Here is a 13,064-nt window from a genome sequence, read left to right on the forward strand (position 1 = left end):
AATAGACCACCACAAACCCAAACAACAACTCCAGATAATACAAACGAGATCAAAGATTCAAGCAAAATTACCCAATAGAAACACAGTCTGATTTTATGGGTAGGCTTTTGTGGAACCCCTTTAGTGGAATTGTCTGAGCAATCCAACACACGGGTGTGGCCGGCAGAGGTAGAACACACAGGGAAAGGGAGGTTTCACCTACTTTTGCTGACATTTTTTTCACCTGGGGAAATGTGACAAAAGTGAGACGATGTTAGAGTTTATGAGCGAGACAAGGTGGATGAGGTGATATTTTCTATTGAAGCAACTTCTGTTGGGGAGACAAAGGAGCTTTTGAGCTGCTGTTGGATGGATGCCAGGCTAAACAGCTTCACAGGCCGTTCCCTTCCCTGTACAAGAATTAAGGGCTGTCAGAGTTGTGTTCTCTGACTGAGAGCCCGCCCCAAATCCTGATTTCCTCCCATTTCTGGGAAAGGGGCAGCTCAGACTTTTGCTTTCAGTTTCCATTGGAGTCTGATGCAAATGCACGGTCCAAACTGGCTCCTGAGACTGTCTCAAACCTCTCTGTAAATCAGACAGGGCAGTTTGAACAATGACAAATTCTCCACAGTGCTGTTAGAATGATGAAAGATTCTCCATTGCCTGCACCTTGAAACTCATTCACACCAGTGCAAAATGGGCGTCCAACTCTACCAAGCCAGAATAGCAGCACTCTAAACCCATTTTGCACTGGTGTAAATGATGACACAACATGGTGGAGAATCAGCTCAATGCCTGGTCTCCTCAGGTCTCCCAAAGAGCAAGACAACTTGGAAGGGGAACAATTTCCCATGTTTCTCTTTGTGCACCAGGCTCAGTTTGGGGGCAGAGAATTCAGGGCTTCAGATATATGTGTAAGCGAGGGAATGGTCCCACTATTGTGGGGAACTTTCCTGGCTTCTGCACTACCCTGGTGAAGTGAGCTAGCGAAAGGATCCGAGTCCTTGTTCCCACTCCCTTTACCCAGAGGCCTCCCTGCCCTTGAGGACTCCCCTTCCACTCTCCTGTCTGGCAGAGTCCTCGTAAACCCCGACAAGGCTGGGCCCAGGATTCCTGGGGGGCTCTACCCCCAACCCTGCGGTGGTCACCCAGGACAGGGGCTAGGGTGTCCCCACTCCGGGGTACTCTCTCTGCACTGGGCACCTCCCTGACCCACTGATCATTTCATACAATTTAAAGCAAATACAAGTTGTTTAATTAACAATTAATTTTAAAAAAGAATAAGGAAAAATGGGAAAGGTTAAAGGAAAACACATCACCCCGCTCTGTGGCCGGGAACATCACAACCAGTGTCTCTGGGACGTCAGGGCAGGTCACAGTCTGTTCCTTGTAGGTCCCAGGCTCCTTCTCAGGCCCTGGCCGTACTGCAGAGACGCTGCGGGTTGGACACTTGCTCTGGCGGTGGCCACACGCTCTCAGGCTCTAGGTGGCAGGACCCGTCTTCCGAGCGTCGCCCCTGCCCGGTCGGGGTTATGATCCCCCCAAGTCTGGCCTGCAGAGCCTCTGGGCTGAGGCGTCTCCCTGTGCTGGGCCCACTGCCCAGGGTCCCCCTCCTCTCCCCAGCTGCTCCCCGCACCCGGCTCCGGACGGCTCCAGCCCCAACTCCGGCTCCAGCCCCAGCTCCACTCGGCCTCAGCACGGCTGCTGCTGCTGCTCTGCCTTCAACTCCCTGATCTGCTTGTCTGGCCCCTCTGGCTCTGGTTGCTACAGCTCTGCTCCCAGGGCAGCTCTGCTCTCTCTGGGCCGTGCTCTGGCTCTGGGGCTGCAGCTCTGCTCCCAGCAGCTCAGCTTGGGCCCCTGCTCTCTCCTTAGCTCGGCCCCACTCTGTCTGACCCAGGCAATTCCAACTCACACGGAGGACGGGACCCCCTCTGGCCTCCTGACTCTCTGATTAGCTGCCCACCCTGTCAATCAGGCTGACCTGGAGCATTGGCCTCTCCCCATTGTTCCTGGGGACTGTCCATCTCAGGCTCCTGATTTGCCATCGACCCCTCCCCTTTTAGTGCTGGGAGCGAGCAACCAAAACACCCCCACTGAATGTTAGCAAGGGGGCAACAGTCCCCTTACATATGCTCTACCTTGCAGAGGGCCGAAGAAGGGGTTACCAGGCTGCCCTCTGGGGAGAAGAGAAGAGGACCTGCAATTGCTCAGGATGGAACAAGTCACGCTGCATCTGTGGATAAAGAAGAGGGGAAAATACCAGAAAAATGGAACAGGGTTAATCTAGGATCTGTTCCCAGAAGGGGAGGGACCAAATCCTGTTCCATCACAGGCTGCAAGAGAGGTTTCTGCTTAGCCCTTACCTGTGCCTCAGTAAAACAGGAAACTCTTTAATCACTAGAGAAAAGTCAGTCCCTTCTCTTTGTTTCACCCCCTGAAGCAAAGTCCAGAGGAGTTTTCTCCTAACATCTGTGTGACGTTATTGACATGAACTGTGACCATACAGATCATTGTTGCAACCAAGGTCCTATAGTTGCACCAAATCTTGTACAAAGGAGGTCAAGTAAGGTGTCAATGGAAAGGTTGTAATTTGCTGGTTATGATTATGCTGTCTGTATGTGGGTATCATTTTTGTATTTGAAGTTAGGAATATTGGCTATGTACTTGTATCTCAATGTGTTTGATTCTAAGTTGCATCAGTGAAGCATTTGGTCAGCTTCTTGAGAAAGGACTATTCTGAGTAAGTGCCCAGTCAAAAGACACTTAACTGACAATGGACTTTGGGAGATGCCAGTCCACATCTGAGCTTCCCTGGGAATGCTCAAACTAACTTGTAAACAATAGTATCATCCTGCAAAAGTCTGAATCATTCATGGACATGTGACTTGCCCAGGTGGCTACAGACTCCATCTTGTTGCTGTGATTTTGCACAGAAGAACAAAGGGGTTTCTGCCCACAAGAGAGAGAATATGAAAGGCCCTGGAAGCCTCTCCATTTTGTCTTCAGCTGGCTCAAGAGATGGTCTCTCCACCGCCAAGAGATGCCTGAAAGAAACTGGAAGAAAGGAAGGTAACTACAGGGGTGTAAGTGATTGCTGGACCCAGGCCATAAACTACAACATTGGTCTGAAAAGGACTGGCATCAGACTAGGAAGGAGTTCAGTCTGTGAAAGAAGCTTATTGGAACATCTCTGAGTTTGCGATTACCTGTATTCCGTTTCCTACTGAATTAGGCTTAGACTTGCACATTTTGTTTTATTTTGCTTGGTGAGTTACTTTTGTTCTGTCTGTCATTACTTGAAACCACTTAAATCCTACTTTTTATACTTAATAAAATCACTTTTGTTTATTAATTAACCCAGAGTAAGTGATTAATACTAGGGGAGCAAACAGCTGTGCGTATCTCTCTATCAGTGTTACTGAGGGTGGGCAATTTATGAGTTTACCCTGTATAAGCTTTATGCAGAGTAAAACAGATTTATTTGGGGTTTGGATCCCATTGGGAACTGGGTGTCTGGGTGCTGGAGACGGGATCACTTCTTTAGCTGTTTTCAGTTAAGTCTGTAACTTTGAGGGTTCAGACTCTTGATCTGTGCTGCAGCAGGCTTGCGTGTCTGGCTCAACCAGGCAGGGTTCTGAAGGCCCAAACTGGCAGAGAAAATGGGCTCAGAGGTAGCACATCAGGTGACAGTCCCAAGGGGGTCTCTGTGACCGAACCCATCACAATCTGATTTCGTAAAGGTGGTTCCCCCAGCCCACCAGGTGCTCCAGTACCAGGAAGGACGGTGCATCAGCACGGGCTGCATGAGGTACGTCTCCAGTTTGGCTGTACAATGGAGCTGCCAGAGGACAGGGATTGCCTGCAGTTGGGGTTGAACACACTTGAAACATTAATTACTTCCTTTAGCTTTAGTGACAGGCAGCTTTAGGGGCCTGCTGAATTCCCTTGGAGACCAGCCACCCCCACACAAGGCTGTTTTTGTTTATGCTTCCCCTGCCTGCGGGAGCAAGAGGGAGGTGAGAGAGAGGAACTGGCCCATTGTCTGATTTTATGGATACGTTTTTCTGTGGGACCCTTTTGTTGAATTGTCTGAGCAATCCAACACACGGGCATGTGCTAAAGGATAAAATTGTCAGAAAGGGGGGATTTCCTTACTGTCTCTGACTTGGGAAAATGTGACAAAAGTTAGAAAACAATGCTAAGATTTATGAGAGAGACAAGGTGGGTGAGGTGAGATTTTTCACTGGACGTACTTCTGCTGGTGAAAGAGACAAACTTTCAAGCTCCTCAGAGCGCTTTCTTCAAGTCTGGGAAAAGTGCTCCATGCCACAGCTAAATTAAAGATGGGACAGATTGTTTAACATAAGTAGTAATGTTGTAAGAGACCATTCAAGGTGAAGGGGCAGTTTAACACATCTTCAGGCATAGGACAAAAAAAGGAGAGTTAATGGGTTTAACTGTTAGACCGGCCATACTGGGCTAGACCAATGGCCCATCTAGCCCAGTATCCTGTCTTCTGGTCATGTTTGGTGCCAGATGTTTCAGAGGGAATGAACAGAACAGGGCAATTATCAAGTGACCCATCCCCTGTCATCCAGCCCCAGCTTCTGGCAGTGAGAGCTCCTACCCTCATGATTCACTATTGCTCCAAGCCATCCCTTGTCTCCCATTCTTCTCTCCCGGCCTCCCAAGCCCACACAAGGGAGCCCCAACCTCTATCCTCTGATTGCATCTGTGTGGTACTTGAATATTACACTTGTAAAAAGAGGGAAAGACACAACCAAATATGCAACTCTTCCCACACTTGACCCCTGAATGTGACCTGTGGAGCATCACAATATGTGGCATGTGTTATGGCACTATCTTGCCAGAAATGGGGATTGCACTGCTCAGTGGATTAAACATACAATTAGCAAATATTTTAAAGGCACCTGATTGCCTGATTGCCTTTGATTATTGATAGTAATTCAAATCATGATGTGCCAGATCTAAAAATCAAACGATAGATCATATTTCAGTTCACCATTATTTTATTAAAGGATTTGGTGACTTATTCTAAATGTCCAATGGAGAATTGAGGGACTCACTAGTTTCATGGCTGGCTTGGAAGGGAATGAGGGCTCCAGTAGGGTGCTCTGCTGCCCAAAGCATTTTTCTCATTGGCTCAGAAAAGGGGGTGGAGCTAAAGCGGGACTTCCTGTTTTGTCAAGTAGGCCAGAAATTGGCCAGCGAAGCACCACAAGAGGGCAATACTGGTGAGGATCAAGGGTGTTGCAATGTTCCAGGTGTAACTTGTACCAAGTTCTATCCATAAGATACACCTGAGCTCCCCCTGTCAGAAATGTACATCTGTCCTTCCCTGGTGTACACACTGCCCTCCTGAATGTAGCACATGCTAGAGGTGAAGAGATCAGAGATGCACTTTGCAAACTCTGTGCCAGTGGAGGTGAATCTAGCCCTGGTTCTGTAGCTTACAAAAATGAACTGATGGTTTTATGTTCCCTGTTTAAAAAAATAAACAAACACTAGAACTAGTGGAAAATTTCCCAATGGAACAGTTTTCTATTGGATAATGGCAATTGGACAAAATCAAAATTTTTTGCAGAGATATATCCACTTAGTTGAAATTTCCAACAAAAGAGGTCAAAGCACTTTGTTTTAACATTATTTAAACTCATATACATTTTATTAAGCAATATAAAATCATGAGTTTAACCACTGACCTTCAAAGGTAATTGTAAGAGACTATTAAGCACATGTTGCCACCCAAAACAAAGGGCTGAATCCGCTTTAAAGCGCTAGTGTGGATAAGCTGTGTATTAAAGTAAAAGCAAAAACAAACAAACAAACAAACAAAAAAACCAGGGATGTTTCAGACATGTTTGAGTACAGTAGAGCTGACTGACCCTGTTAAACTGAATGGTTTTAACCAAACCCCCACTGAATAGCAAGGGTGACTGTGATCACCAACATTTGTTGCCATCAGGGTTAATTTTATTAGTGATCAGTAATTAAATTTGATGGGTGTACACCCACAGTAAGGGGGTGGGTGAAGATGGTGAGCTCTGATTAATATGAAATGAAATAAAACCTCAGGAGTTCACAGAAACTATTGGACAGTTTAAATATAACCTCAGGACTTGGCAGATGCTATTGGACAGTTTAAATAAAATCTCAGGAGTTGGTTGAACACTATGGATCACTCTTTCTAGCAACTCAAAGTCATTAAAAGTTTTCGGCCTCAAGGGAGCACCGGCCACCTTCCAGCGCCTGGTGGATCAGCTACTGAAGGGGATGGAGAGTTTTGCCGTGGCGTATATTGACGACATCTGTGTCTTTAGCCAGACCTGGGAGGACCACATGTCCCAGGTTAGACAAGTGCTGGACCGACTCCAGGAGGCTGGGCTGACCATAAAACCGGAGAAGTGCAAGGTGGGGATGGCTGAGGTATCCTACCTAGGCCACCGGGTGGGGAGCGGCTGCCTAAAGCCAGAACCAGCCAAAGTGGAGGGGATCAGAGACTGGCCCACTCTGCAAACCAAAAAGCAGCTCCAAGCCTTTATTGGGATGGCGGGGTACTATCGAAGGTTCGTGCCCCACTTTAGCTCCATAGCCGCCCCCATCACTGAGCTGTGCAAGAAGGGGAAGCCAGACAAGGTGGTCTGGACCGAGGAGTGCCAGGGGGCTCTCCAGGTGCTGAAGGAGGCTCTGGTCAGTGGCCCAGTTCTGGCAAACCCAGACTTTGACAAGCCCTTTATGGTGTTCACCGACGCCTCAGACACAGGACTGGGGGCGGTGTTAATGCAGGAGGATGAAAAGGGGGAGAGACACCCCATCGTGTACCTGAGCAAGAAGTTGCTACCCCGGGAGCAGAACTACGTGGCCATCGAGAAGGAATGCCTGGCCATGGTGTGGGCCCTCAAGAAACTAGAGCCATATCTCTTTGGGCGACACTTCACCGTGTACACCGACCACTCTCCCCTGACCTGGCTGCACCAGATGAAAGGAGCCAATGCCAAGCTCCTCAGGTACTGACAACGGGATGTCAGAGAGATAGACCCAGGATTTCAGTTTGATGGAAACAGACAGGTCTGTAGCAGAGAGGATACTGTTATCATAAAGGTGATAGTTGAATTTATGTTTGTGGATGACAAGGTGTGGAGAGGGAGAATAGAAGGGGACCAAGGACTGATCCCTGTGGAACCCTAAGAGGAAGTTAAAGGATGCATGAGGACAATCGTCCAAAGGACACACTGAAAGAGCAATTAGAGAGGTAGGATCAGAACTAGGAGAAGACAGAGTCACGCAAGCTGAGGGAGGACAAGATTTCAAGATGAAGAGCATGGTCAACAGTGTCAAAGAGCTGAGAGGTCAAGGAGGATGAGGTTGGAGTCTGGTTCTCAGCTTGGCTAGGAATGTTACTAGAGACTTGGATGATAGTGATGTCAGTGGATTGCAGGGGGAGGAAGCTGGATGGAGAGGGTCTGGGATGGAAGAGGAAGAGAGGAACTCCAGAAAGGAAGTTCAGATAGGTAGCTCAATGAGCTTAGCGATGAAAGGGAGATGGGGCGGTAGTTGGAGACTCAGGTGGTGTCAAGAGTGAAGTTTTTTTAAGATGAGAGAGACTTGCTGTGGGTATCTGAATACTAGTCGCAAATTCTACATTCTCTGGTCAGCCCTGAAGAGTTCCCACCCATGGGACACTGTGAACACCTGCCAGCCCCAATCTGAAATTTGTGGACAGGCTCTGGATTCCTTTAGTAGGATCCAGTGGCATCTGGATTCCTTTCGTATTTTGGTTGTGAGATTCTGATAGCACTTACTTAAACAGAATAAGTAGATTATCTGAGGCAGGAAGCATGTTATGATGGTTGTGTCTTAGCCACCCTGAGTTCTCCTGCCTTTTCCTTTTCACAGCTGTTGGTGCCGAAAAGGCCACATGGGCTGTACATTCATTTCTTCACTTGACGGCGGCACCTCACATTAAGTCACCAATATAGTCCAAGGAGATGAGGAAGCTGGGACTAGCTGTCCACTCAGGAAGTACCAATACCCATGAGCCCACTGGCCCAAGCCAGCTCACAGTCACTCAGGGGAGTAAAACAACACCCTTAAAGAACAGGGTTTCCCCAGGAGGCAGCTACACTGCAGGTGAGTTTTTTAAAAATGGTGCCATATTATATTGCTTTCTGCAAAAAACCATCTGTGCAGTAATGGCCATGGATGTGGGCACCTGAGGCAGGGGAGGGGCTAAGTTGCAGTTCTGTGGGCAACCCTAACTTTGGCCTTTCCTGACACCAGGGCGATTAAGCAGGGAGGCCCAGCATTTCATAGCAGAGATTATCTGTGGGTTAGTAAGGACTGCAATCGCATAAAGAGCATAGTATGCTGTAAAACAGAAAATGCAAACGTGCCGGCAAGGAGGTAAGCTTCCTCTTTCGACTTCCAGTTTTTAGTAGCAGATCGAATTCCTGTGACTAGAGCAAAACCACATTTCTCAATAATAACTGTCACCAGCGAAAGAACAAACCTGTCCAATACCAGCATCATGAGAGACCCTGATGAACTCTGTCAGTACCTGTTTTCACACACCTTCTTTCTGGTAGAAATCATTAATGTACTTATTATATTTTTTCTTCGTCTGTGCACCAGCGGGGATACCCTGAAGCCTCCTGTTTCTGGTGGACGTGTAATTTTATGTACTCTGAAAAGAGTTTATTGGATTTTTCTTCAAAATGAAGATTTTATAGACTTTAGCCACTGTATACACTTCTGCTATGGCCACATTCAATTCCACCGTGCACCAAGTCCCCAGGATGACCTTCTCCTCATCAGTATGGGTGCACGTCTCCCACTGCTAAATTTCTGCACAGGTTCAGCATAGCAGGAACATAAGTTTGCCACCCACTCTGATAGGTAACAATGGGAAAAAGAGGCCTTGCAGGGGGGCACACTTTACCTTTTGCAATTCCAAAATAACTTGCTAGGGGTCCAAATTTGTCATGAACTATATTTCGGTGTCCAATTGGGTATTCTTTGCTTTTGTTTACAAAAGGGTACAGGTGGGTAAAATCATAATAGTGGATTTCTTCACCAGGGTTAGGTTTGCAATACAGACGGATAGCGTTAGTCCTCCCCCCGAAAATATCATCCCTAGGCACGAGAGGCTGAGGCAATTGGGCTTGGTTTAAGAAGTCTGCAAGCTCCCTGTCTGTTTCTATCATCACCATCCAGTTGTGCTCCCAGAGGTTCCTCACTATGTAACCAAGTCTTTTCAGATGGTCGGTCTTGAGCTGCGTCTTGTAACAAAGGTAGCTCAGCCCGTGCTTCTTCCCGCAGCTCTCATTGGCCGGAAATGGTGAACCACGGCCAGTGGGAGCTGCGAGTGGCCGTACCTGCGGATGCTGAGGTAAACAAAGTGTCTCGCGGCCCACCAGAGGCTTACCCTGAACAAGCTGCAGCCCAAGATTTCTAAATCAGACTCTGTGTGAGAGTCACCACTACCCCGCAGGTCAGATTCCGCCTCCTCATTCTCAGACACACCAGTTTGAGAGCTTCCAGTAGGAGGCATCTCTTTTTGTCTTTTTCTTCTCATCACCTCTTTAGACTTTTAAAAAACTTTTACAGTGACCTTGCCTTGCAACTTTTGGGCAGCCGTCCGTTTATCGCCCAAAAGCTGTCCCCCCTTTTGTTTACACCTTAGTTGATGTGGACCCTTGAGGATGCCCCTTTTATCCAGGCCCCTTTCCATGACTACTCATGGCTGCTCAGAGCCACCCTCTGGAAAATTAAATTATTTTTTAAAATCACTCGCAAGAGCTTTTGCAGTTTTGATGCAGTTTCCAGTCATCCTTTTTTTTAGAACCCCTGAGGATAACTGCACCCATCAGCTTTCTGAACAAAGCATCATATTTTCCCCAAATATTTTTAGAATACTGAAGAGCTTTGCCAAGCTTATGCAGGTGGGAGAATAGTTCATAACAATTGTTGGATACTTCATAAGGAGCTACCCTTGCATGGCAGTAGTTGTCAGTCCTTGTTTTTTTTTATTCACAACCCTAAATTGTGTGCTCCGGGTTTGTGAATGTGTGTATTTTCGCTCACGTTCACAATCCCTAGAGCACGTGCTCCGGGTTTGTGAATGTGGTTTTTTTGCTCACAGTTTTGTGTGTGTGTGTGTCTGAGTTTGTGCAAAACATAGGTGTACTTTTTTAAAAGTATATTGCTTTTATTTTTTTAAGTATATGGCTGCAAACAGTTGGTTTGGTGTTTTTCAAACTAATAGGGGGGGTTTCTGTGCAAAATGTTTTTTTAAATATTTTTTAAAAGTTGGTTTTTAAAGCAGTTTGGCTTTTATTCTGCAAAATAAGATGTGTTTTTAAAAATGTTTGTGGGGTTTTTTTGTTTTTGTTTTTTTAAAGTGGTAGAAATAAAGCAAAACTTGTGTTTGTTGTACAGCCTGAAATGGATTATTTTGTTTAAAGCTACAACTTTTTAAATAGAATAACAGCCTAATGAGTATTTTATTTGTAAGTTTACAAGACTGTTTTATGTGTTTTAAAATAATGTTGTCTGCTCCACAGTATGGTCACAACATGAGAGACTCTTAGATCAGAGGGTAAACAAGCTTAAAAGAAAAAGGAAAGAAACAGATGAAAAGGAAAACTCACCAGCATCAGTTACTGATGGATGGATGGATGAAGCCCAGTAAATATATTTTGCTTATTGGTTTGGTTCTTTTATGAGGTTGTGTATTTTAAGCAAATGTATAGGTGTAGGTGAGAAAGATGGTAAAGTTAAGTTTTGTAAAATGTTTTTCCCCCCAATCAGGCATGTGCAGCTCTCCTGACAATGCTGTAGTCGGAGCTACAGGGACACCTCCACCGGAACAGCCAAAGAACTAGGAATCTGCTTTGAGACCTTTAACAACGCCAACGCAAAACACCACAAGAGTGCAGATGAAGCATCAGGGCAGTCCAAACCTCCTATACGTCAAACCCAAGGACAAAACAAAAGACTCTGGTAAAAACCAACCATGCAAACACAATTCCAGTTCCTCAGCGGCCACCACTGGGGTTGGGAAACAGCTCCACACAGGGCCAGCCAATATGCAGAATCCCCCTACATCAGTGGTCCTCAAACTTTTTTCCTCATGCCCTCCCCTTACCCCTGTCCATACTCCCAACCCTGAGCGAGTGCTGGGAGCAGGGCTGTGGCTCCGGAAGAGGGGACTTGGAGAGGGGTCAAGACTGGGATCACAGTTGGGTAGGAGTGGGACCAGGAGTGGGGCCAGGAGCAGAGCCGAGGTGAAGGGCCGAAGCCAGCAGCTGGGGCCGGGAGCAGAGCTGGCAGCCGGGTCTCAGGGCCCCAGGCAGGCAGTCAGGGTCGGGGGTGGAGCTGTGTGGTGCTCCCTCCATGCCCCCTCTGGGGGCTGGCCCAGACACCAGCTGTGCCCCCAAACATTCTTCCATGCCCACCTAGTGGGGCACATTCCACAGTTTGGGGACCTCTACCCTACATCCTTACCTCACCAGACTCTGGAGTATCACAGCCTCAAAGATATGATGGGTTTGAGGACCCAGACTGAAGGGAACAAAACTGCAGTAACTGAACGCATGCTAAGGTTCAGGAAGGAGTTGAAAGACACAAAGGGTATTGAACAAACCAGACTGTCTAAACAGAAGGTACGGTAGAAATACTTGTAAATACCTACCTGTGATAAAGGATTTGTTGCTACAGTTAAACCTCATGATAAAAAAGTTTGATGCTAATGTTTAATCTGATAACAAAAAATTTGATACAGATGGTAAATCCTATGAAAAGGTGCAATATGCATAAATGTTTGGAAAACAGATGACTAAGGGGGGATATGATAGAGGTCTATGAAATCATGACTGGTGTGGAGAAAGTAAATAAGGAAGTGTTATTTACATAACCGAAGAACTAGGGGTCACCAAATGAAATTAATAGGCAGCAGGTTTAAAACAAACAAAAGGAAGTATTTCTTCACACAACACACAGTCAACCTGTGGAACTCCTTACCAGGGGATGTTGTGAAGGCCAAGACTATAACAGGGTTCAAAAAAGAACTAGATAAATTCATGGAGGATCGGTCCATCAATGGCTATTAGCCAGGGTGGGCAGGGATGGTGTCCCCAGCCTCTGATTGCCAGAAGCTGAGTGACAGGGGATGGATCACTGGATGATTCCCTGCTCTGTTCATTTCCTCTAAAGCACCTGGCATTGGCCACCATCAGAAGACAGGATACTGGGCTAGATGGACCTTTGGTCTGACCCAGTCTGGACGTTCTTATGTTCATAAGCTCTTGGATATGCTGGGAGTGGTAAATAAGAACACACTCTGTAATGAAAACAAGGAGGAGTCCTGTGGCACCTTAAAGACCAACAAATTTATTCGGGTCTAAGTTTTCATGGATATATAACCCACTTCATCAGAGGCATGGAGTGGAAATTACAGTAGGCAGGTATAAATACAACTAACACGTAACACGATGGGAGTTACCTTACCAAGTGCTAATGAGGACCAGTGCTAATGAGACCATTTCAATCAGGGGGGAATTGGCCCACTCCCAACAGTTGATGAGAAGGTGTGAATACCAAAAAGGCGGAAAATTACTTTTTGTAGTGAGCCAGCCACTCCCAGTCTCTATTCAGACCCAGTTTGATAGTGTCAAGTTTGCAAATTAATTCCAGCTCTGTTACAATTTAGTATATTAAAATTAACTTGTTTCTAGGTCTTCACTACAAGTAGTAGGAGTCTCCGCTAGGGGCCTACAGATCCAGGGGTCAAGCTCTGGCAATGCCTTAGCTTGTGTATGGAGTGCTGTGGGTTGCATGGGGAAAAGTTCTCTTTATAAAGTTGTGCTTAAAAAACCATGATAATCTTTAAATCATGGTGTGAGTCACCAAAACAGAGGCATTTTGCAATTCAGTGATTTGTCCAACGTTTTGCTGGCTGGTGTGACACCCTGGCAGGTTTGAAGTTTGAGAGCTACGTTTCAGAGGGACAGTGATGGCAGCCCCAGACGAAAGGGGAGGCCTCTAGCTGGCAGACCAGGAACACA

General features: G+C 46.6%; 1 protein-coding gene across 1 annotated transcript in view; it reads left to right on the plus strand.

Annotated features, from left to right (window-relative positions):
- Positions 1 to 11,594: 11,594 nt before the first annotated feature.
- The window catches only part of LOC117869893 (interferon-inducible GTPase 5-like), a 7,287-nt gene continuing 5,817 nt past the window's right edge, over positions 11,595 to 13,064 (plus strand). Inside the window, exon 1 of the mRNA XM_034756998.1 lies at positions 11,595 to 11,663. Within this exon, the coding sequence (XP_034612889.1) occupies positions 11,595 to 11,663 (69 nt within the window). The remainder of the gene's footprint in view (positions 11,664 to 13,064) is intronic.

The sequence above is a fragment of the Trachemys scripta genome, chromosome 24 (assembly GCF_013100865.1).
Source record: "Trachemys scripta elegans isolate TJP31775 chromosome 24, CAS_Tse_1.0, whole genome shotgun sequence".
Lineage (NCBI taxonomy): Eukaryota > Metazoa > Chordata > Testudines > Emydidae > Trachemys > Trachemys scripta.